The sequence below is a fragment of the Sinocyclocheilus rhinocerous genome, unplaced genomic scaffold (genome assembly GCF_001515625.1).
Source record: "Sinocyclocheilus rhinocerous isolate Xijiao unplaced genomic scaffold, SAMN03320098_v1.1 scaffold2199, whole genome shotgun sequence".
NCBI lineage: Eukaryota > Metazoa > Chordata > Actinopteri > Cypriniformes > Cyprinidae > Sinocyclocheilus > Sinocyclocheilus rhinocerous.
This window is the reverse complement of record NW_015659020.1, coordinates 1,093,111-1,119,631: the sequence shown is the minus strand read 5'-3', so window position 1 is coordinate 1,119,631 and position 26,521 is coordinate 1,093,111. Positions and strand designations below refer to the sequence as shown.

The window sequence follows — 26,521 nt, the reverse complement described above, 5'->3', positions numbered from 1 at the left end:
TGCAGAACAGATCAAGAATGAAATATATATATATATATATATATATATATATATAAAGCTAAAGAAACAAAAACAAAGCAAACTGAAAGAACCGTTGGGCTCACGTACCTCTCTCATTCGGCACAAATCTAAATGTTTCCATATTTGCAATGAATTTCAATTTTAAACTATTATTTATAATGTAGACTAGGCTTCATGCACGTTCGTATATTGACGGAAAAAATCATCCTCTTCACATGCGCAAAAATGCGCATGGCATAACAGCTGTAGACCGGTTATACTACGGACTCTTTAAATTGATCAGTGTAACCTTTTATATGTTTGGCTGACTGTATTTTATTTTGATAATGAACAGACTGCGATGGCAAGTTTGAATTGCTAGAATACGTGGTGTGTGTGTGTGTGTGCGAGGCGTCGGCGCGATCAAACAGCTGAAACATTAAATACTCAATTTTTGGTCATACAGATAAGAGTAAGACAAACCGCAAAGTGTTTACTTTTATTTTTGCACACTCACAATAAAAACAGAACATTTGTGTTTTTGTAAAATATAGCAAACAAATAGGATGCGCGTTGTCATCTCGGTTCTCGGTTTCCTTTCTGTGAACTTGTTAGTGGATCGCCGCACCTCACATATCTGTTAATTATTTATGTCAGATATATTTAGCATATTTATATACCTTTTCGATACAGATTATGATTGTATTTTATTTTTATGAAAACAAATTTTGTTATTTTTAATGTAACTAACATATATTTCCTTAAATCATCCTGGCGACCCATTTTTGGCCCAGGGTTTGAAAACCTAGGCTGCTTAGTTAGGTCCATGCAGAAACTTGTGAACGATGCTCTTATAGTTGTGGCATCACTGTTTAGTGACGTCATTGAATGTTCCGGGAAAACTGAAGTTGTATTGTCAGTGTCGGTCAAGGCGCCTTTTTACTGCTGATTTGGATCCGGCAATGTTTCATTTACAAATTAAGCCCACTTTGTGCGGTTTCAAGGAAACACTAAACCCTTATGACCATGTAACATTCAAGCAGATCATATAAAATGCAAGTCTAGGCAGGGATATAAGTAATGTTTTATGTTGTGGAATACAACTCTGAGCATAATGAAAGGCATCATTAAAAGTGAGATAAAAGATGAAATAAATGGCTGTCCTCCAAAATGTAGTGCTCTGAATAGTGGAAGTGTAGTAGGGCAGTAACAGTAACTGATGTTGTTCTCCATGACAGACTGCATGAGACAGCGAAAGCAAATACACTCACAAATGTGACTCATAAGGAAGGGTGGCAAGAAAGTTGAGTCACCTAGAGTTTGCCCCAGGCAGATAGGAAATGCAACAATTTGGTTTAATGAGATTCTGTGGTTTGATGACACCAAACTGAACCTTTGAACCTCAAGGCTGTATTTAACTGAAACCTAACACTGCATGCTAGATTCAGTTTTATAGCAAGAACTGGAAAACTCATAATGTTGAAAGGAAAATGGATTGAGGTAATACAGAGGAATTCAGTAGGTAAACATGAATTTGATTCTTGTTCCATCAGTGAGTGAGAACATACAGTAATAGCTACATTGTAGGTAATGTAGCTATTATTTTTTATTGTATCTTTAAGCTACTTTAGTACTACATTGTAGTAATTTATAAAAAAAATTATGATTTATACATTTATTTATTAGTATTAGGAAAATTTACTACTTTTTATTATTGTTTTCTGTTTTTTTTCTAATTTTAAATATTATTGTTATTATTTAGCTTGGCATTGGGAAGGTTTTTTTTCTATCTTTTATTCCTGGAGTCTCTGTAGTAAAGAAAAAAGTAAGAAGTAAAGCAACATGCAGGATGCTTGATGCATGTTATCATGTTGAAATCTGGTTTATAATTGGTTCTTATTAGATTATGAATAGTTAACTATCAGTTATATTTGTCAGTGTTTTATTTATTTATTTATTTTAAGTATTATAAGGGCCTTGAGGTATTTGGTTAAATTAAATTTTTTCTAACCTTGTTTCTTTCTTTCTTTTTTTTGGCTGAATATATCAGATTTCATGGTATAGTACAAAAAAATCTATGAAAGTGCAAGGGTAGTGAATGCTTTTTGTAGACATTTATCTTTGGTTGTCTATAGTGAGCCTTTAGTATATAGTCTAATTGCTGACATGCATAATTGCAGTTTTTTTTTTACATGCTATTTGTACTCTGTAGTTCAAGAACAGTTCAGTCTGAAATAATACATTGCAAAAATAAACAATTGCAAATCAGGCAGGGTCACCTGGGTGTGAAAGCTTACCAGTGGAACAATGCTTTGATTGGATAATTTTATTCACATGAACTAAATGCTGTCTGTCATTGTTAGTGCCTCTTCAAAAGTTCCTTAAGCCCACCAGTTCGATCTGATGTGAAGATGACAGAAAACAGAGTGCATAGTCAGAAAAATTCACAAGGTTTGAACAAGCAAGTTGAGCGTTTCCACCCCCTGAGGTTTTAAAACATATTTTGAAAGATCTTAAAGCGGTGTACTAAATAACATGAAACTGCATTCATTTACCTCTCTTGCTCTAGAGAGTTTCAATAGACAAATCATAAAATGTGTCATAACGTATCTGCTGAATATTTGGAAGTGGAATGCATTTTGTAATGGCTGGTGGTGCCAGCCTGTAGCCCCAAGGAAGAGCAGGGGGTGGACAGGAATAGCAGCCCACTGGCCCATTTTATTCTGCCAATCAACAGAAGGCTTCTGGGTAACACTTTACAATAAGGTTCTATACTTAGTTAGTGCATTAGACATCATGAAAAAACTATGAACAATTGTTTTTACAGCATTTAACAGGGTTTATTGTTAGTTAATAGTGTATGATCTAATGTTAGCTTTTAGTGTTAAAATGTATTAGTAGGCTGTTTGTAGAAATTAATTTAAATAAATGGGCAATAATATATATATTTTTTTTTCACAGGATGGACGGATTGAGTTCTCAGAGTTCATTCAGGCCCTGTCTGTGACCTCACGTGGGACTTTGGATGAAAAGCTCCGCTGTAAGCAAGTTTTTGATTAATAAAAGCCCATTCAAGTGAGAATCAGTGAAAGACAGAAGGAGTAAAGTACCTTTGTGAGATGCTTCATAAAACAGTAAGCATTCTTAAAATACAAAATCCCAGCAATGACACTTGTCACATTTAAAAATCAATGTATTTAAAATATATATATATATATGTGTGTGTGTGTATAAATTATATATAATAATATTATATATATATATATATATATATATACACACACACACACAAAACAGCTCATTTTGCTGTTTGATATTGCAAACTGGTATTTCTTACCATATTATTTTAATGTATTATCTTAAATATAAACACACTGGTTTGTATTGCAAACAGTTTACTGTTTACTGCACTTTGTTAATATTCTCGTTATTTCCCTACAGCGGCTAATGAATCGGAAGTCTTGCACATTCACAGAAAACTTTTAGCAGCGTAGTATTTCTGCACACTCACCATGACTTCTTGTTACACACTTTAGGGGCCTTCAAGCTTTATGATCTTGATAACGATGGCTATATCACACGTGATGAAATGCTCAATATCGTAGACGCAATCTATCAGATGGTGGTAAGTCACCGTTCATTTCAACTGTAACTACAGTCGGAACATATGGCATTCATTTAATGAGTAAAATCTCTCAGATGTCTTTAACATTACTTGCGTTTTTTTAAGGGAAACACAGTGGACCTTCCAGAAGAAGAAAACACGCCGGAGAAGAGAGTGGATCGCATTTTTGCCATGATGGATAAAGTACGGATGTCCTTTTTCTTCCTGACCCCAATCACACGGAACCAGTTAATAATCCAAACCAAAACCGAGTGTTATTGTGCAGCGGGCTGTTTATTTTATTCAATTAGTGGATTTATTTTATTTAATCTTTGGAAATCACTTAAGCAGACTAACTGCAAAATATTTTCTTGGTTCTGCAAAAGAAAGAAATGTGCACAGATTTGTAATGACATGAGGGTGAATAAATAATGACAGAATTTTCATTTGTGGGTGGAATATTCCTTAAAAACTAAGAATTTGTATGCAGTCCAAACTCAACAGTAATGATTATCGATCAACCTTCACTAAAACCATCAAGAAAATGGCTAATTTATAGCTCTGATACAATTAACTAACTACATTCTCATCATCAATCCAGTGCAGATCAAGGATACAGTAGGGAATAAGAGCTCATATCTGTGGTAAAGCTTGCGTCACTAATGCTGCCCTCTGGTCTATAAACGCCATTTTGGCATGCGCTACTGCTAACATTGGAGCCTAGCATTAATGCCTACTCAAGCCCTCTTCAAGCCCTGAAAGATGAGATCAGGACTTGTTTGGGAATGTTGACAGAGATGGAATGCTTTCCAATACTGTAGCAATCTCAGATCAGAACTGCACCCAAAGAGGAACCAGTAGGGTTATTTTAAAGACTTAACGCTTCTTCAAACAAGTACTACACTGAGCCACATAAGGTGAAAGAAACAGTCGGTTGTGAATTTTTCCTCAATGGATCAGCCTGTTAGCACTCGCCCCCTGCTGGGCATGTGGAGCATCTTAAAAGTGGGAGAGTGTTTTCCTCATGCATAATTGAAAATCCTCATGGCTGTTTTTTTTTAGTATCCTCTAGTTTGTAAACTGATATAACCTTAAAGTCTATTCCACATTCGTTTGAAGTGTCATGCATTCGCGTATAACCACAAACAACCTTAAAATAACACATAGTTGTTTATACTCAGCATTTGAGACAGTTGTGATTCTAAACAATGTTTGCTTGTTTACCCAGAATGCTGATGGGAAGCTGACCCTGCAGGAGTTCCAGGAGGGATCAAAGGCAGATCCCTCTATTGTCCAAGCTCTGTCACTCTATGATGGCCTTGTATAGTAACAGCTTGTCTTAAGCATACAGGTATGTTGTGCTGAATAGAAATGCATCCTGCAGTTTCATTAAATCCTGACTACAGTACATCCGATGTTTTACATATTACACTTGTTTTAGTGTACTTTTATATTCATAATCATTGGCGTTCACTGATAACAGTGTAAAGAGAAGAGTCACATAGTCCTTAGTAGCAGAAAACAGGGCATTTGTCCAAATATGATGCACCTATCACTCTCTTAAATTAGTTATTTAGGAGCTGTCTGCCAGTGAGTGCCAGGAAAAGGATATAGGAAGAGATATATCGAAATGGGGTGATTGTTTTTAAATTTAGGATGTCCATTTTATGCTTTAGAGTTTTATAGCCTTTGCTGAATGACAGATAACTTCTATTCAGCCAGTAATTGGTGGAAAGACACTATTACTGTTATTTATGTGTTTCTGGCATTAAGATCATATCAAGGTCAGCTGTGCATTCATTTGCTGGCCTTATCTCACCTAATGGAAGTCATATTGTGTACTTGTGTACTAAAAAACGTACAACAGCATTGAGCGAGAGGTGTACATCTTTCAGAATTGAATTGAAAAAGCCTTGTATATGATTGAGTTTCTGAATTTAAACTTGAATTTGAGTTGAGTATTTTCAAAAACAATTTATGACATTAATAATTAAAGTTCTGTCTCTTATTATATGGTGGAAGAGCACTCTTTCCATGAACTCCATAATTTACTCATATTGAAGCATTTAATAGACTTGAGAATTAACATCATTGTTTAATTATATTAATATATTTTATATTTATTAGGACTCAATGGATCTTTATAATAAATAGATTAAAAACAGTACATTGTATATTTTGTGGTGCTTTATGGCTAAATTGAAGTTGAATAACTAATTAATTGTTTCGACAGTATAGACATTTTAGAGAAAAGCAACATTAAGAGGAGAATGTAAATAAGTTGAGGAAAAAGTATATTCTACATTTTAAGGGATACGTAGAAATAAATAGTCAGTGATGGAATTATTTTTATATTGTTGCACAACTTGTTTTGAACTAATGAAAGTACAACTAATGAACTAATTAAAACTACAATTTAGTAAATTCCTCTTCCTGTCATTCCAATTTAAAATCAGTTTTGAACATCCTGTTGTTCACCAGCTGGATTTCAACACAATCTCATGAATTGAAAGTGAGCTGTTTTTCTTAAAGGGATAGTTCACCCAAAAATGAAAATTCTGTCATTAATTACTCCCCCTCATGTTGTTCCAAACCCGTAAGACCCGTAAGCTTTCTGACCCTCCATAGATAGCAACACAACTACCACATTCAAGACCCATTTATTGTTGAATGAAGTCTTTCTTTTTGTTTTCTTTGCGCACTTTTATCGTAGCTTCATAAAATTAAGGTTGAACCACTGATGTCACATGGACTATTTTAACGATGTTCGTGCTATCTTTCTGGGTCTTGAACGTGGTAGGTCTCTCGCTGTCTATGCAGGGTCAGAAAGCTCTCAGATTTCATCAAAAATATCTTAATTTGTGTTCCAAAGATGAACGAAGGTCTTAGGGGTTTGGAACGACATGAGGGTGAGTAATTAAAAACAGACTTCTCATTTTTGGTTGAACTATCCCTTTAAATAAAATTACCCATCCCTCACTGTGAGCATTTTCTGATGGTCGTTGTACAGGTACGGCAAAGGATCCAGTGCGGTGCCATCCCACAATGCCATTCTTCGTCATTTGACCTCTCATTCTGGACACTTAAGACTGAGAAGTCTCACCACAAGCAAATCACATTTCAGCCAACAATGACAGAAACGAAGAACCTGTCATTCTGAAGCGTGTGTGTGTGTGTGTGTGTGTGTGCGTGTGCGCGCGCGTGTGTGTGTGTGAATGCTAAACTGCAGGATTCCATTGGAATTACACCAGTGCTTGTTTTCTGCCGAACAAACCTACTGGAGACTATATGGATGGCACTGATTGTTAAAGAAAAGCATGCTGAAAAACCTAAATTATAAATGTAAATATGTGTAAACATTTCAGATTTTTTAATCATACCTTGCTGGGATGTTGTGGATGTGCGCTTCATATATAATGTAAGAGACTGTTGATATTTTATTTATTTCTTGTTTACCTTAAAGTGTATGGATCGCAGCTGTTACAAGCCTCAACGTTTCTAAAAGCCTCTTGGAATGAAAGACTGTAATCCTGTTTTGCTTTTTCTTTGGAACTTTGAATGGGAAAGGAGATTCATTTATTATATTTGCAATACACAGCTCCCATTGTGAAGAGTGCGCTGCCCATTCATTGCTGGCAGAGTACTCAAGCTACTTCCTAAACAAGGCACTGTAACCAAGCAACATGCTACACTGTTATTCCTGAACAGTTGCACCTCAAAACTGATGTAAGTACCTCTGTAATGAAGAAACAATCAGTCCACCATCTGCTAACTTCAACTATACCTCTGCCTTTGTCTTTTCCTGTCAAACAAAAGTCATAGACTTGAACTATGACACTCTCTTCTCAAAGCAAGTAATTGGGTATGTGCCGGGTGGGTTTGAGTGGTTCTCATGCTTTATCAGTCACTCTCTGGCTGATGATTAAATTTGAGTCACTGCATAATTGCCTCTAATGTTATTTGCCGTCAGTAAGTAAGATGGAGGTTTTAATATCTGATGTGTCCCCTCTTGATATTTCGACAATGGCTGCTTCCATTTTCATTACTGTGTGGTATGTGTAGAATTGCTGTGCTCATAATAGGACAGTGTTCCATAGGCTCACAGACCTTGTATTCCATCAGCACAATGGATTCGCTGGCACGCTTTCAAAACAATTCGCTGTGGGCAATGAATCTCTGAAGTAATTAATTTTGTCACCCTAAAGGAGCATAAATCAAATTCACCATACAAAACATATAAAATAGACATCTCACTCTCCATATGTGCCATTTTCAGAGAACCACAAGAGCACTGTTAAGATTTTTTTTTTATATATATATATTTTTTTATTCAGCAAGGATGCATTAAATTGATAAAAAGTACAAGTAATGACAATTATAAAGTTTCAAAAGTTTTCTTTTTCAATTAAATTCTGTTGTATAATACACTCTATATTCATAAAAGAATTCTGAACGAAAATGTATCAGTTTCCACAAAAATATTAAGCAGCACAACTGCCTTCAACATTCATAATAATAAGAAATGTTTTTGCTCACCAAATCAGACTGATTTCTGCAGGATCATGTGACACAGAAAATTCAGCTTTGCCATCCCAAGAATAAATTACAATTTAAATTACAATCAAATGGACAATTATTTTAAATTGTAATAATACTTGACTTTTTTGTTTATTGTATTTCTCATCAAATAAATGCCGCATTGGTGAGCAAGAAATATCTGTATATATGTACATATAATGTATTTAAAATGTATTTAATGTATGTATTTAAAATTGTATTATTAAAATAATCTATTAAAATGTATATAAATAAAATTTAATATATAAAATGTAAAGCATTATTGTTAAAAATAATCTATTAAGATGTAATATTATTACTGATTATTGTTGCTTTTAAGAAATCATGAGAGAAAAAATAGGGAAAAATAAAATCTGCATATTTATGTCAAACAAATATAATCAGTCATCTCTCACACAGTATACATAGATCTCACATATAAAAAATATAGCAGCCTTTTGTAGAAAAAATTTGAGGTCCTTGTCATGAAAAAGTTGTACTGTATCATTTCAAATATGACTGAAGGTTTTTTGTTTTGTTTTGTTTTTTTGGCGATGCATGGCACTGCAACCTTGCAACAGTTCATGAAGGCACACAAGGGTTTTAGGTATCAGCCAAGTCTTGTGATGGCTTGTTGCTGCCTCTTGAAAGTTCATGCCTAGCCCTGCAGTAATGGAGCTCTCATTGTGCGTCTATGGCACGTCTTCCGTTTCATTATGCGGTACTCAAGGCTGGCGGCCCAGTCAACACGACATCTGGGGCTTCTGAATCAGCAATAACTAAAAGGGTTCTCGCTGACTAAAGTAAGACAGACCCCACGCTCAGCTCGCAGGCTTAGTTTCCCGATCCAGCACTAAAACAAAACAGACTTCACACCCTAGTCACACGGGACAGCTAGAGAATAACAGTGAATAGAGGAGCAGAGGAATGTATGTTTCGCACAGGCTCGAATTGTTACATGAAGGGTCATAAACATGGTTTTTGCAGTGAGGTCTGGATTATTTATCCCACATTGTTAAGTGCAGCGGGTGATGAACCGGCTGTTTGGAAAAATGAGAAGGCTTGGAAGGATGCAGGCAAACAGCATGAGTATTTCATCTGAACAGACGCACTGTTTTTCTAATGGTAAACTGATATGAAAATATGATAAACGTTTTATTAATCTTTTCATTAACATTTTGCTTTCAATTTAAAATGTTTCCATGACTGTTAAGTTAAGGGATAGTTCACCCAGAATTCAGCATTTGCTCACCGTCATATCATTCCAAACCTGACTTTCTTTCTTCAGTGGAACACAAAAGAAGATATTTTGAAGAATGTTTCAACTTTTTCAATACAGTATAATGAAACTGAAACAACAAAACTACACTGGATCCTGTTGACTTTCACTGTACAGACTTTAAAAAGTGGGATATTTCTCGAAATATCTACTTTTTGAAGAAGTAATGGAACGACATGAGGGTGAGTAAATAATGACAGAAATACAATGGAACTCAGTGGCTACCAATAACTGTTTTGTTACCAATATCTTCAGTTTGTGTTCAACAAAAGAAACTCCTACAGGTTTGAAACAACTTGAGGGCAAATGAATGACAGAATTTTCATTTTTGGGTGAACTATCCCTTTAAAAATAAAGGTTCTTTATTGGCATCTATGGTTCCTTGAAGAACCTTTAACATCTACAGAACTTTTCCATTGCACAAAAGTGACTTATAGTTAAAGTATAGTTAAAATGTCCTTCACACTGAGAAAAAAAATGGTTCTGTTAAAAACTGTTCACAGACAGATTCTTTGGGGAACCCAAAATGGTTCTTCTATGACAATAATGCAAAAAAAAAACAAAAAAAAAAGTTTAGAACCTTTATTTTAAACAGTGCTATAGTAAAGACTTCTGCAATGACCAAACATAACTATATGCCCATGCTGAAGATGAAATCATTTCCTAAGTTCAATGTCTTTGAATGGCATTGTGTTATTTGGCAAGGCTATTTGGGCGCGTCTTGATCATTTGACCAACCATGTGCTGACCTGAGAGCAAATTTCTTGTTGGTTTTAGATCAAATTATCGCAGAAACAATATCTGTATACTGTCATAAAGCCTATGCTATTTCTTTTTGGTGTCGTTCCAGAAAAATCTAAAAGCTACCATGTAAATAGTACTGACTGCTTTTTTTTTTTTTGAGGTTACTGGGTCATTGACATCCTCAAAGACCTCCTTTCCTTCCTTTTTTGTAATGTTCTGTTATCAACTTGACAGCATTTGCTGCCTCGCTATCAAGTTAAAGCAACAATAAATGACATTATGACCATAAGCTACGTGAGGATTGATTGATGTATCTGAGAATTACTGATAGCAGCATAATTTATCCGGATATACAAAGGGGTCGAGGCGTATCCAGAGTCTTTCCTTTCAGAAAGCATCTGGGATGCCTCTACTGGAGCTTTGTCATTTATGCCACACGTTAAACCGAGTCCAGAGAATAGCATGTATATTATTAGCTGTGTAGCAGCTGAGTATAAACTCACTCTATTAATAAACCTAAAATTATTTCAACCCTATCCATGCACTAAATATTCCTCCCAAGAAGAATGTAAGAAAGGTTGGGGCTAGTTGTCACAAAGGCTATACTTTAGTATCTGTTATGTTTGGGTCTAGTAATTCCGAGTGCATGTTTTCTCTATTTTTGGTTTTGTATGTTAGTTTCAAAATGCTTGTAAATTAGAATAAACCAAACCACACTGGCATACATTCTGTTATAAGTCGATTATTTTAACTGAAAGTTTGAAATGTGTTTTTAGGGCAAGGGTATTTTTCATAAATGTCACACATTTTTAATTATAATGTAATCAACTGATTAATTTTTATACTATTTAAAATGATTTGTTATTACGTTATTTCGTTAATAACATATTTGTTGTACTGTTTAAATCTAGGTTACAAGTCTATAATAAGCTGTTTAATAGTATAGGTTAATTTGTGACAACATGCCCCACTGGTTTTTCAATGTCTGTTGAATAAACTGTATCTTTTTTTCCAGTGAAATAACAGTGGAACCTCTTTCTTTTAGCCAAGACTTTAAGGTATGTGTCTACTCAGAGACTTTCAAAATGAAATCTCGGAAATATTTACCAGAGTAAACAAAGACAACTTGCCCCACAGTGTCATCAGTTCCTCCAGTCACACTTTACATTACAGTGTCAACAAAGTAGTGTTAGAAAGTAATTGCATAAGTGCTGAGCAACACTAATTCTGATAAACATCATATGTTTTGTAGTAGAGCTGCCTGTCAGGCTTTGTTATTAGTTTGTAGAAGATGGGCACAACAATATACAGTGTTATACAGTAGTCCAATCTCTCTCATGGCATTTGGCACGGGTTTCTTGAGTAGCTCACTGTTAAACTGGAGCAGGCCATGTGGGATGGGGTTGGGAGTCACAGTCGGGTCAAGTTACATACAAAAAAATCAGGTTGTAAGGACTCCTCACACCCCTCCCCAACACTGCAGTGTTCAGCTCCAGAGGGTCCACGCGTTTCTTACAAGTTTTCTCCGAAACTCAGCCAAGGATGGGACAAGACGCAGGGAATTTACTCCATGTAGCGTTTGTCCAGCGCGAGTAGGATTATTTACATTCGAACTTTTTTTCCTATCTCTTTAGGGACAATTTAAAACTTTTTTTTTTTTTTTTTGTAAATTAACTCATTATCTTTTTTTCTCCCACAATCACTTGGTTTACATCTTTTAATTTTTTTAATAATTCGTTTTTACGGTTATTTCTTCATATGACTCGTTTAAATAGAGGTCTAATGAATTTCAAGCAAGAATGAATAAGTTTATCGTTAGTTTCCTCATTTTGGCGCTGACCACCAGCGCGCTCTCCTCATCCGTCTCGCCGGTGAAGAGACACTTCGGCGCGGATGACAGCGCCTCAACACTGGCCTTTGTCTTCGATGTTACCGGCTCTATGTACGACGATCTCAAACAGGTGATAGACGGTGCTTCTCGGATCTTGGAGAGAACCCTGAGCCGCAGAACAAGACCAATCAAGAACTTCGTGCTGGTTCCTTTCCATGATCCAGGTAGTTGCACAATCCTATATTTCAGCTTTATTATTAAAGTCAATAATAAATGATCCATGTCAGTTACTTTACCTCATAAAAGTGATTCCGTAGAATAAATAACTTCTGACTGGAGTAACACTTGATGAAGTTTGTGAGGCCAAGCATTAAAGAATGTCTGGGAACTAATATGAATAAAGGTGTTCGGGCTGCTAGGAACATCTTCACCACCAGGGACCGCTGAAAGGTAGTGATCCATGGCATCATGGAGTGATGTTTAAAGATGCACTGTCAGTTTTTGTGTGTTTTAGTATGTTTTATTCTACATGTAGCAGGTTGCCCTCTCATGGGAGCCACCATGTTAACATCACACGATCAACTAGTTATGACCAAGTTACTACTACTACTATGACAAAAATAATAACATGATTACTTTATATTTTTAGAAACAGGATGGTATGAAAGGAATAGGAAAAAAAATAAAACATGTAACAACATAAATCACCAACAATGTTGACATTTAATCCAATAATGTCCATTTACATGAAATCAAGAAAAACACACAACGTGAAACAAAAGCTAAACAAACAGTTTTGGTGTGAAATGTCAGCAGTTAGTAAAGGCATCCAGGCCAATGGGTGTCAGGCCAACTGGCTATAGTCAGGTTATCGATGCCATATTGAATTTAATGTTGAAGAAAATTAGGCTGTGAGGGAAAGACTTACAGTCGTTACAGTAACATGCGTTGTATAAAGTTCCTGTTTCACATTTCTTCCCACCAAAACTGTTTTATGTTGAATTTGTCAAACAACAGTATAATGCATTATACACACTGTATTTCCGTCGTCACAGCCTCATTTTCATTTCTGTCCAATTTAAATATAGTGCTACTCTGACTAAAATCCATAAGCTACATATTAACAAAACTCACTGAGTGCACCTTTAAGCAGCAGGATTGTATTTTATTTTTGCCATTTACATTTTGTTCAGTGAATTTTGAGCAGGTTAATCTGCAAATCACATCATAATTTTTCTGTCTATTACTGAATGTTTGTCATGCTCATGAAATCTGTTTAAATTCCACATCTGGTCACAGACTGCAGAGAGAATACTGTGTTCTCAGGTATGCTTACACAGGGTGCAGGGTGCCCAAGGAGCTGATGAGAAGCACATGTTGTCTGGTAGTATGTAATTAACACAATCACCCCCAGTCCTCCATCCAATTCTCCGGAAGATTCAACCCAGCCCCCCAGTCAGAGGAGAGACGTCAGTCCTAGACTGGTAGGGGGATGGTGCCAGTCCTTCCCTCACCTTTTAATGTGGCCTTCCCTTGGGGACCTTGTAAACTGCTGAGATCACAAAGACAGACAGAAAGGCGTTACAGAAACGCAACTTAATGGCCCCTCACAGCCGAGAGAGGGATGGAGAAAGTGCAGAAAATGAAAATGAATGTTAGAACTGGTTGCATTGCTGCTTGAGTTCATTAGTATTTGTGTTTGTGTTTCGAACCCTGCTGGAAGAAACTAAACCAGCTTCAGTTGGTTTGCTGGTCTTAGCTGGTTTAAGCTAGTCTAGCTACTCTCTCAAGCTGATTTACAGATAGTTTAACCAAACCCAAACCATCTAAACAGGCCAGCCTATGCTTGTTTACAGCTGAGAATGTTATATTAATATTGATATTAATGTTGATAAAATATCATGAATATATATTGTAAAATATAATAGTACGTTCAAACATCCTAAACCAGCCTTAGTTGGTTTGCTGGTCTTAGCTGGTTTAAACTTGGTTTAGCTGCTATTTCAAGTCCGTTTACAGTTGGTTTAACTAATTTGATGTTTACAACTTCCCCAAACCCCACTAAACTAGCAAAACAGACAAGCCTATGCTTGTTTACAGCTGAGGATGTTATATTAATATTGATATTAATGTTGATAAAATGACCTTAATATTTATTTTTATTTTTAATATAATATAATCTAATATAATAGTACAAGTTTAAAAAACCTAAACCAGCCTTTGTTGGTTTGCTGGTTTTAGCTGGTTTAAGCTGGTTTAGCTGTGCCTCCAAGCCAGTTTACAGATGGTTTAACTAGTTTTATGTTTACAACTTACCCAAACCCCTCTTAACTAGCAAAACAGACCAGCTTGACCATGCTATGCTAGTTTTAAGCAGAGAATGTTTATAAAATAATCATGTAAAATAATATTAATTTTGATAACATATTCTCAATATACGTTTTATATAATATAATATAATATAATATAATTACAGACTGAAACAAACACTAAATCAGCCTTAGTTGGTTTGCTGGTCTTAACTGGTTTAAGCTGGTTCAAGCTGATTTAGAGATGGGTTACACTGATTTTAAGTGCACTGGTTTTAAACCAAAAAAATCATTCTATGCTTTTTTTTCAGCATAGCCTGATTTTGTAATATTAATATTAATATTGACAAAATCATTAATGTAAGTATTTATAATGTATTATTATTATTATTTCTAATGTAATATAACACAAAATTTGGATTCAATATAAAGTTTGTTGGCATTCAGTGCGAAGATCATAACTTAAATGTTTTTTTTTATTAAATAATGGTGTATTGATCTGTCCTATTCGCTCTCAGAAGAAGATATACTTTTCCTCAGACATATTCCAAATTTTTCTCTTTTGTCCATTTTCCCAAAGCACTGTCAAATTGTAATCCACCTCTTTGTCTTCTATTTTTTAATAACTTTTAAAATTATATATGTATTTTTTTATTTTTGGGGGGGCAAAGTAATAAACCATATGGGATATCTGACCCATACTCAGATCATAAACAATACATCTTCTTTATGCTTTTTCATCCATGTGCCATATATTCAGCTCTCTAATCAATCAGCTTCTGAGTGAGTCCAAACAAGTGCCAAATTCAGGGAGGACACAATTCATCCAGAGACGAAAGAATGGGAGAGATAGACACAAGAGATATAGTAGTGAAAGGGGAAGAGGTCAGAGATTATCTAGGTGGATGATGACAATCTTAAACAATGATGCAATGAGGTTATGCACCCAGTCTGGTATTGCATGAGGACTGCTGGAATTTTGCATGGTCTTTAATTTATTGTCTCAGCTGTCAAAAGTTTCAAGACAGTCATTTGTTGATGAGGTAGAATCCGGGACAAATGTGTTTTGTGATTAGGAGTTGGCTGGGTCTGTAGCTAGTTTGTTAGTCTGATCTAGAGACAGTCATTAGTAGGGTCATATCTGTGGAAGAAGCTTTGGTTGTACCTAATCCACACTGTTTAAAACTCTTTAATGAGGGTGAAGAAGGTTAATCTTTTAAAAACTCCTGCTCCCCAGGGATATGCTTGTTGAAGTGTTGTGATAGACTTTCCAAAACTATGGTCTCGTAAAGGCTTTTTAAAGCTTTTGTACACAATTAGTATGTAATGTAGATGTTTCTTGATTCCTTGTTTTTCCTCTCCAGACATTGGTCCTGTTTCCATCACAACTGATCCCAAGAAGTTCCAGAAGGATCTTCAAGAGCTATTTGTTCAGGTGGGCACCAGTCGAGAATGAAAAAAAACTCCTATATTGTAAGGATTAGTCTTTATTTTTTTTTTATAGGGATCCAGTAATCATATGAAAAGTCAAGTGATTTGATAGGGGTTCATTAATATTAGTCTTAGCTGTTTTAAACTGGTCTAGCTATTCTTCCAAGCTGATTTACGGATGGTTTAACTGTTTTAAATGCCCCAAATCCCATTGGAACCAGCAGAACAGACCAACCTGACCATGCTGACTGTGCTTTTTTTAACCATAGAATGTTTATAAAATATCATTAATATAAGTATTTTTATAATATGTAACAGGTACTTCATTTGAGAGAGATTTATCATTTTTATTTGATCATTGATCCTTTCAACAATCACACACTTTTTATACAGATTCACCAATATTAAAACAATATTTATTTTAATGGAAATATTATTTTAGTCACTTAAAAAATCATTGCTACAAGTATAATTAGACATCACATAATTTTAATAAACAATGTGGAAAAATATAAATTTTATATTAAATATACAGTAAAATTAAATAAAATTAAATAAAATATTAAATTCACGTCATGTAACACTCACTTAAAGTTATATATGAGATGATAGATTTATATCATTCAAATTGTTGCTCCAAGCATAATTTCTTGATTTGATAGGGGTTCATTAATATTAGTCTTAGCTGTTTTAAACTGGTCTAGCTATTCTTCCAAGCTGATTTACGGATGGTTTAACTGTTTTAAATGCCCCAAATCCCATTGGAACCAGCAGAACAGACCAACCTGACCATGCTGACTGTGCTTTTTTTAACCATAGAATGTTTATAAAATATCATTAATATAAGTATTTTTATAATATGTAACAGGTACTTCATTTGAGAGAGATTTGTCATTTTTATTTGATCATTGATCCTTTCAACAATCACACACTTTTTATACAGATTCACCAATATTAAAACAATATTTATTTTAATGGAAATATTATTTTAGTCACTTAAAAAAATCATTGCTACAAGTATAATTAGACATCACATAATTTTAATAAACAATGTGGAAAAATATAAATTTGATATTAAATATACAGTAAAATTAAATAAAATATTAAATTCACGTCATTTAACACTCACTTAAAGTTATATATGAGATGATAGATTTATATAATTCAAATTGTTGCTCCAAGCATAATTTCTTAATCTCTAAAACTATTATGTCCTTGCTTTATTATGCCACTCTAGATTACTATAGGACTCATTGTTCTGCCTGCACCACCACCTCTATCACTTCCACACATATTTAACCTCCACACCTCTCTTGGTAGCTTTGCTCAGGTGTTTATACTTATATTCTTTAGCATCAAAAGACACAGCAGTCATTGGCCTCTTTCTTCATAAATCATCATCAAATCATATTCTGTACTTTGTGTTCTTATTCGCTCTCTGTGGCTTCTGCTGAGTATCTTGGCTCGTTTCAGCATTTGATCTGTCTTCAGCGCTACAGTTTTATTAGCACTCTGTTCTTATTGTACCTTTGGGCTCTAGAGTAAGTACTGGAACTTGTACCCCGAGCCAATACAATATGTGCTTTCTTTTTGCTCTGGTTAGTGCATAAATGTCCATGTCAATGATGAAGGCCTTGTTGTTCTCTCTCAGGGTGGAGGGGATTGTCCAGAGATGAGCATTGGGGCCATCAAGAAGGCTCTGGAGGTCTCTCTACCTGGATCCTTCATCTATGTTTTCACAGATGCCCGAGCCAAAGATTATCGCTTGAAAAGAGATGTTCTTCAGCTTGTACAGCTCCGACAGTCTCAGGTAATGACAGATCTTTTAAGTCTTTTTGCAGTTCAGTTCACTGCTGCTGGTGATGTAGAAATCACGCTTTGTCTTTAATTAAGGGAAATAGGGAATAATGAACCCAATAATGAAAATTTGCTGGACATGCACTCACCCTTAGGCCATTCAAGGTGTAGATAAGTTTGTTTCTTCATCACAACAGATTTGGAGAAATTTAGCAGTATGTCACTTGCTGACTAATGGATCCTCTGCAGTGAATGGGTGGCATCAGAATGAGAGTCCAAACAGTTGATAAAAACATAGATTATCGCTTGAAAAGAGATGTTCTTCAGCTTGTACAGCTCCGACAGTCTCAGGTAATGACAGATCTTTTAAGTCTTTTTGCAGTTCAGTTCACTGCTGCTGGTGATGTAGAAATCACGCTTTGTCTTTAATTAAGGGAAATAGGGAATAATGAACCCAATAATGAAAATTTGCTGGACATGCACTCACCCTTAGGCCATTCAAGGTGTAGATAAGTTTGTTTCTTCATCACAACAGATTTGGAGAAATTTAGCAGTATGTCACTTGCTGACTAATGGATCCTCTGCAGTGAATGGGTGGCATCAGAATGAGAGTCCAAACAGTTGATAAAAACATCACAATAATTCACAAGTAATCCACACGACTCCAGTCCATCAATCAGCTTCTTGTGAATTGAAAAGCTGCATGCTTGTAAAAAACAAACCCAGGCCAGCATTAAGAGTTTTTAACTACAAACTGTTGATTCCAACTAAAATCTTTTATCCATAATATTGCTTAACATTCTCATCTGAATCATGAGAGAAATATGCAAAGATGAAACACTGTTTACAAGCAAAAACAATCCAAAACAGTTCTAAACAAATATGTTGGTGGATTTTGGAGGTGGATTTTTGATGGACTTTTTCCACTGGAGGAACCGTTATAATGGATTATGGACATTGGTGAACTATTTCTTTCAATATTGAGCTCTAAGTTTGTGAAGTTGTAAGCCAGAAATATAAATATATCACAACCCATTAAAAAAAAAAATCCATCTGCTCTTCATGGAATATACCCCAGTGGTGACATTTAACCCCAACACCCAACCCCCTAACCAAACACTCACACTCATAAACGTCCCGTTTGAATCCAGGTTGTGTTTGTGCTGACGGGGGACTGTGGGGATCGGTCTCAGCCGGGATACAGAGCTTATGAGGAGATTGCTGCCACCAGCTCCGGTCAAATTTTTCACCTGGACAAACAGCAAGTCAATGAGGTGAGATGCATGAACTCATATGACTTTCATATGTATGTAAATTGCAGACACACTCAAAAATGCACATGCTGGTAATGCAGTTAGAAGTAATTTGGGAAAAAAATAAGACAAAAAAAAAAACATTTTGTATATATATATATATATATATATATGTAATTTAATCTAATTAAATTTTCAGTTTTTGGAATGTTGTCATTCATGTTGGAACAGACCAAAAGAAATGTGTTTTACATTCATCCGCAACCATTCGCTTCAACTTTGTTAACCTTCTTGATTTAATTATACATACATACATAAATACAAAATGCTTTTGAGTTTTGACATGCTTGCAAAAGAAGAAAGAAAATGTCCAAATGTTTTTTTGGACACACAATAAAGACACAGAAATAACTCCATAGTCTAGTAGTACAGTGTTCATTTATTGTGTAATGTGACCGGGTTTGAGCTGTTACTCGACTGACCAAGTTTTGACATGTGACATTAATATTACAGCTGTATTTTGAATTGTAAACTCCACTTTGTTGAATAATCTGAAGGGGCATGTGTTTAAGTCTGTGTTTCATAGCATGGAGACTAAAACGAAACATGTTCAGTCATAGTCAGACATGAAAGAAAGCAGACCTTCCTCTTTGTGAGACGGTGGTATCATGCATGTCAACACAGGACATGGCAGAGCCGAAGTCTTCCAGCAACAACTATGGAAACACTAATCCATAAGACAACAAGGCAAAACAGCTTGAAAAGTAAAGAAAAGCACGTTTGTGAGTGTGTATTTGTAATTGGATATGTGTGTTGTTGATTTATGGTCCTGTGGGGGTGGGTAGCTGATGGTAGTTGTGTTTGAGAGCTTTACCACCTGTTACCTGTTGCTGAGAGTCTGCACTGAGGATGACTGGTCAACCTCAAGCTGTTAACACTCTCCGACTCCCCTGCCAATTTGTGAGAATTGTCTCAAGGTCAGGGTCACACAGTTGCTCTTTAGAGTTCTGAGTTTACCTGTATTTTGAATGACATTGTATTGTGTTTTAGGGTTGAAGGAAATATCCATAAAAATTGCCTTTACCTTTTTCGTTCTTAGTACATGAAACCAAATACCCAATACATCCCATGTACCTAATTTCTCCAATATTTTAGATCCAAGAATGAAAACACACTCCCATGTCAGGTGTATTTTTTGCTTTTGATTAGTCTATGGGTGGGATTTTGAAAAATGAATGAAGGCAAATCTGTAAATCCGCAGAAACCTCATGATTGTTCTCCACATCTAACCACAACGACTATCTGATAGGAGTTAAATAAGTGAGAGCCAAATCAAATACACACAGCGCTTTGTCATTTTTTTGGGAGGGGAAGGGGGCAAAGAGGGGGAGCAGGGCTTATTTTACTTAGTAATCCCGGATATGATCTATCATGCCTGCTCTATCCAGCACAGCTGCCTGTCCAGGGTCCAGGTTGGACGTCTCCAACAGACAGCTCTTTGTGGAGCTGATGGAGGAGGCACTACTTAAACAAAGGACGGGGCTCAGCTTAATCACTGGAGTGATTTGCAGATAAAGCTTTATGAAAGCGTGTCGGTGCTTTAAAGGGTATAATGGTTTGGCTGAAACCTCAGGCCGGCCAAGCTCAAAGTGAAGGTTGAAGATTTCGGTAGTGCTGGGCAGGAGACTTTAGTAGTGATGGAAGATCTTGTTTTTTTATAGCGCACCTATACCAGGGATCTTCAACATTTTTCATTTGGTGGATATAGAGAGGTAGCGAGGAACTGGAACTGAGTGTTGCATTTGAAGTCTGGCCTATATTTAGATCTGTACAGTATATTTATTTACTTACATATTTTTGTAAAGACACTTACATTGCAAAGACATTAAAAATTATGAATGGTGTCACGTACTTGTACATTACATTTGAATTTTTACTTTATACCTTTGAACTTCAGAGGGTCAATTTTGTTGAACTTTAGCTTTTTTAATTTTAGATTTAAATTATGTTAATTCAATATTATATATTTGTCAGCTGAAGTACTGCCTGTCTGAGAGCCCCTTAATAGTGATAGTTTCTGTCAGTAATGTACAAAATGTAGTTATATATCAATTGATTTTAATATAATCATGCTTTGCTCATAGGGTTTCTAAGGAAAATCTCTTTTAATTGCATAAATTGATCAGAAATTAGATGCATACACAGAAATGCACATTACTTGATCAAAGGAAAATGTCATGTGAACTAATAAAGAGGGTGGAGGGATAGGATATTTCTTAATATTCCTACCTTTATAACAGTTTTTTTAATCCAAAAATCCATCCAATGTAACACTTTCACAGCCAAAGTCTTTCAACATCACTTAAACCAGCACATGGATATTGCCCACAGGTGTTTCCCATCAAAAAGACCTAATAGCAAAAGTGTCTGACCAAGTGTAACTAGATCCAGTTTAGTCTGGATCTCCTGCTCTGTTTTTGTCATAGGTGACCAAAGTCTTGTCTGTAATATGGAGAACATTTAGAGGTCACCTTTGAGAGAGGAAGACAAATGTATTAACATTTTGCTTCGGTGTCACAGGAAAAAAAAACAAGCAGGTGTTAGACATTCTCCACTGAATAGATGAAATTAACTTGGTTAGATACTTAATTCTCTTGGTGCCTAATGCATTTGGCAGATGCTTTTATCTAAAGTGAGTTACAGTGTGTCCAAGTTCCTGTTTTTGCCTGTGTGTGTGATTCCTGGGTCCCCATAATACAGTATCTTTCCGGTGGAGCATTCAAGGGGCAGTTGACCCAAAAACTAAAGGACAAGGCATTCAGGTTTGGAATGACGTGAGGGTGAGTGATTGAGGACTTTGGGTCATCTATTATTTACTTTTAGATGAACTGAACATTTATTCACTTTCATGTCATTTTAAACCTGTAAGACTTCTGTAGAGCACAAAAGGAGAATGTTAAAGAATGTCCTGGCTGCTCTTATTCATATAATAAAAATGAGTGGGGGGGACTTTCAAACCCCCAAAATAATAAAAAATAACTTACATTTCAGATCTGTTTCTATGACTATGACTTCTTAAGATGTGGCATAAAGTGCATTGGTCACATGGACTACTTTTATGATACATTTTGGTGCTTGACAGCTCAAGTCCCCATTCACTTTCATTATATAGGTAAGAGCTGTTTCTTTCATTTTTTCTTTTGTGTTCCATGGAAGAACAAAGCATTCAGGTTTGGAATGATGTGAGGGTGAGTGATTGAGGACTTTGGGTCATCTATTATTTACTTTTAGATGAACTGAACATTTATTCACTTTCATGCCATTTTAAACCTGTAAGACTTCTGTAGAGCACAAAAGAAGAAAGTTGAAGAATGTCCTGGCTGCTCTTATTCATTTAATGAAAGTGAGTGGGGACTCGGGATTTCAAACCCCCAAAATAATAAAAAAGAACTTAAATTTCAGATCTGTTTCTATATGACTTCTTAAGATGTGGGATTGTGCATTGGTCACATGGACTACTTTTATGATACATTTTGGTGCTTTTTTGTGCTTGACAACTCAAGTCCCCATTCACTTTCATTATATAGGTAAGAGCTGTTTCTTTCATTTCTCCTCTTGTGTTCCATGGAAGAACAAGGCATTCAGGTTTGGAATGATGTGAGGGTTAGTAATTGAGGACTTTCGGGTCATTTATTATTTACTTTTAGATGAACCGTCCCTTTAAACCATAACTTATCCAAACAGTGTGGGTGCTAAGCTGGAATTCGGCTCATCCTCAGCTGACCTCCACATCCTTTCCACATCTCTGCTTCCCGACCAACACTCCTCCACAACTAATCTTTGAAACATGACAGTTTAACTTCCAGAGGAAGCCAGTCTGTTGCCTCCCATTAAGGTTTGTCACGCTGGATGTGGTTTCAGGATCCCTTTGGCTTTGATGATGTCTTTTGGGGGACACCTTTCAAACCTTTCCTAGACGCACACAGGCCATAGTTGACAATATTTCCCTCCGCTGTGGTCTTTTTGTCGATTTTCTATCACTAGGCTAATCTCCCCGGCTCCCATGAGACGTCCATTGAAACAGACACTGGTTTGAGCAGATGTAGGTCATTGGTGAGCTTTTTGCTGCTCTGTGGGGGATAGTTGCACATGTGGCACTCATTACAGCTGTTTCCAGTTGTAAACTCCGAAAGGAACCAGCTGCCGTCTGCAGCCAGTGAGAATGAGAGAGCGAAAGAGTGAAAGAAATAGTGGAGAATCTGAGTAATGAAATTATCAAAGGCTACGCTCGCTCCAGTTTTCTTTCTCATTCGTAAATGTATAAAGATGTGTTAAATAAGCGTCATTCTCGAGGGCTTACTGAAGCGGTGTTTTCGTTCAGTGTTATGGACACAGAGCAGCCATTATGTCTGTGCTCAATATAAAAAGGTCAGAACAAATACACACAGCTGCATCTAAAGGAGTTAATGACTGAAATCTAAAAATACAAACTCTGAGGAAACAGTTTCCTTTAGTTGTTGGTCTTACGCTCTCCTTGTGCTAATAAGCTGCTGTGAAAACACAATTTCCTTTGTGCTGTATCAAATTGTCCACAATAATGATCTTTAATTGATGTGTACCAAGTAAAACCCCATACCCAATTATCCACTATGGGATGTAAAGTTGATTTTAAATGTATTTAAGTTCTTTCAGGTCATTGTAGTACATTTGGACAGTTGGTGAGTTTCACATTTCACATTATCGACTTCTGGTGCACATCTGCTATTTTGAACACGTGCACCTTGCAGTATTCGAAATAAATGAAGTTAAATAGATAGTTCGCTCAAAAATGAACATTCTGTCATCATTTACTCACCTCATGTCATTCCAAACCTGTATGATTTTTGGAGCACAAAAGTGAAAGATGCAAAAGCACCATAAAATTATCAGAAATGTGGTCCATTAAATTATCTGGTCTCAGCTGAATGAGAAGATTATTAGTGAATAATGACTTAATTTGAGAAGGTTCCTCACATCAAATGACTTCAGAAGTATATGGACCATTATGTTGCTTTTTTGTTCATTTTGTGATTCATGAAAGTAAGTCAAGCAGGTTTGAAAGGGCATGAGGGTGAGGAAATGATGACAGAACATTCATTTTTGGGCGAACTATCCTTTTAAGCTGTTCATGTCTATATTTGAAGCAGCTTGTCTCATCTGGAATGGTTTCAAAATGACTAATGCATTACCTGTACTTTTTGCCATGTACTGTAGATATATATCTGCTGTGATCTTCTCTGTGATCGTCCAGGATGAACAGCAGTCCTTTACTGTTTGTGCTGCTCTTTGAGAAATGAATAGCCTGTCGGTCCAGGAATAGTTTGCATTCTCTCGCTGACAGATGATCTGATCTCATTTCCTCACTGTTTAATAAGGATCCGCTTGTGACAGTCTACATGAACAGATGATGTCACTGGGATCCTACCTTGCCTGCAATTCTTGTCTTTGAATGGATTCATGTTGATCTGAGCTTCACCAGGCATATTCTCTTGAGTCTTTTGTTCATAGACTGTGTCATGCGGTAAAACTTAAAGGGATAGTTTACAAGAAATGAAGATCATGATTTACTCTCCCCATGTCATTCTGAAACTGTATGACTTTCTTTTTTCTGTAGAACACAAAATGAGATATTTAGGAGAATGTTAAAGCTGCTCTTTCCTTACAGTGTCCTTGCACAAATGTTGTTCATTATTTTCTTGTTTGCACTATGAAACCTCATAATACTTCTTGGAGAAGAGTTTGATAGTTCATATGTTTGTTTAGGTTCTTAAATGGGTTGAGGAAACTGTCCAGGCTATGAAGGTCCACCTTCTCTCGTCCGACCATGAAACTGCCCAGGAGACTCAGTGGGAGGTGTCCTTTGACCCCAGTTTAAAAGAAGTCACCGTGTCATTGAGTGGTCCAGCACCACAAATTGAGCTCAGAGACCCTCTTGGTAGGCATATGCTTTTATATTAAACGGTTGTTCAGGAATTACTGCACTTTGAATTTTAGATGTCTGACTTCCTTTCTTTAATGTACCACAATTAATAAACCTTTTTAAAATCAATATCTAAATAATTATAGGTCGCGTAGTTGGAGAGAGACAGGGTCTGACAGAACTGCTCAACATCCCAAACTCAGCACGGGTGGTCAACCTGAAGAACCCTCGACCAGGACCATGGACATTAAAGGTGCCACCTAGAAGCTTTGAACAGCATCTACCATGATCCTAGTTAATAACTGTTAACTACAGATACTTCTGAAAAATGTCAGTGATTGAACCCTGCTTTTTCTCTCGTCTAGGTGGGCTGCGGTGGGAGACACACACTTAGAGTAACAGGTGTGAGCAACCTGGACTTCAGGGCGGGTTTTTCTAGTATACCTGTCACAGAGTTCAGCAGGACCAGAGAGAGACCTATTAAAGGTATTACTACATCATCATGTGGCTACATAACCCTTTTTCTTTGATTATTGCTCCAGCGATAGCCTAAAAATATTTAAATATATATATGTGACCCTGGATCACAAAACCAGTCATAAGGGTCAATTTCTCGAAATTGAGATTTATACATCATCTGAAAGCTGAATAAATAAGCTTTCCATTGATGTATGGTTTGTTAGGATCGGACAATATTTGACCGAGATACAACTATTTGAATATCTGGAATCTGAGGGTGCAAAAAAAAAAATAATAATATTGAGAAAATTGCCTTTAAAGTTGTCCAAATGAAGTTCTTAGCAATGCATATTACTAATCAAAAATTAAGTTTTGATATATTTAAAGTAGGAAATTTACAAAATATCATCATGGAACATGATCTTTACTTAATGTCCTAATGATTTTTGGCATAAAAGAAAAATCAATAATTTTGACCCATGCGATGTATTTTTGGCTATTGCTACAAATAGCGACTTAAGACTGGTTTTGTGGTCCAGGGTCACATATATTATTTAAGTCATTAAAATAAATAAATTAATGCTATTAAAACATAATTGTTTTTATTGTTAAATAATGATTTAAAACAGTTCATATTTAATTTAATAATTGCTCCAGCCACATTTTGCTGGAAGAGGGCTATTACTCAGTTAGTACCAGAAATTAATACCACATTGTGCTCATGTTTGCACATGACTTAACTGTATTAAGAATTATAGATCTAACATATCCAGTTTTCCTCCAGGCGTTCCAGCCCACGTGATGCTGAAGTGTTCAGGTCTGAAGCCTCCTGGTCTGGTTACCAATATGGAGCTAGTATCTTTAGGGGGCCGCTCGTTGCGTACCATTCCTGTGCCTTTGCCTGACGATGGAGGCTCAGGAGGTATTTGGAGGATCCCAGAGTTTCGAACACCCTCTCAGAGCTTCTTCCTCAAAGTGTCTGGAAATGATGTAGATGGCTATAACTTTCAGAGACTGTCTAGTGTGTCATATACCAACATTATCCCAGGTAAGCGTCTTTCAACACTGTATAAATACTTGTTTTTTGTTTTGTTTGTTTAGTTGCATTCAAAATCCATCTAACTCTTTAAATCAAAGCTTTACGTTTGAACTGTTTGAACACTGTATAAATACTTTTTGTTTTGTTTTTAATTTCTGTTTAATTTTGTTTTGTTTGTTTTTTGTTTTGTTTTATTTAAACTTTGAACTGTTTGAACACTGTATAAATACTTTTTGTTTTGTTTTTAATTTCTGTTTCA

At 35.9% G+C, this 26,521-nt stretch overlaps 2 protein-coding genes across 2 annotated transcripts in view; both read left to right on the top strand.

The window, feature by feature from the left end:
• ncs1b (neuronal calcium sensor 1b) overlaps nucleotides 1–7,880 on the top strand; it is a 28,801-nt gene extending 20,921 nt beyond the window's left edge. The window contains exons 4-8 of the mRNA XM_016531824.1: nucleotides 2,962–3,040; nucleotides 3,537–3,625; nucleotides 3,731–3,808; nucleotides 4,833–4,955; nucleotides 6,615–7,880. Of these exons, the coding sequence (XP_016387310.1) occupies nucleotides 2,962–3,040; nucleotides 3,537–3,625; nucleotides 3,731–3,808; nucleotides 4,833–4,931 (345 nt within the window). The 3' untranslated portion in view covers nucleotides 4,932–4,955; nucleotides 6,615–7,880. The remainder of the gene's footprint in view (nucleotides 1–2,961; nucleotides 3,041–3,536; nucleotides 3,626–3,730; nucleotides 3,809–4,832; nucleotides 4,956–6,614) is intronic.
• A 4,103-nt stretch (nucleotides 7,881–11,983) lies between these two features.
• Nucleotides 11,984–26,521, top strand: part of hmcn2 (hemicentin 2) — an 86,131-nt gene continuing 71,593 nt past the window's right edge. The window contains exons 1-8 of the mRNA XM_016531809.1: nucleotides 11,984–12,239; nucleotides 15,689–15,759; nucleotides 17,407–17,565; nucleotides 18,704–18,826; nucleotides 24,608–24,779; nucleotides 24,911–25,017; nucleotides 25,130–25,250; nucleotides 26,008–26,271. Of these exons, the coding sequence (XP_016387295.1) occupies nucleotides 11,984–12,239; nucleotides 15,689–15,759; nucleotides 17,407–17,565; nucleotides 18,704–18,826; nucleotides 24,608–24,779; nucleotides 24,911–25,017; nucleotides 25,130–25,250; nucleotides 26,008–26,271 (1,273 nt within the window). The remainder of the gene's footprint in view (nucleotides 12,240–15,688; nucleotides 15,760–17,406; nucleotides 17,566–18,703; nucleotides 18,827–24,607; nucleotides 24,780–24,910; nucleotides 25,018–25,129; nucleotides 25,251–26,007; nucleotides 26,272–26,521) is intronic.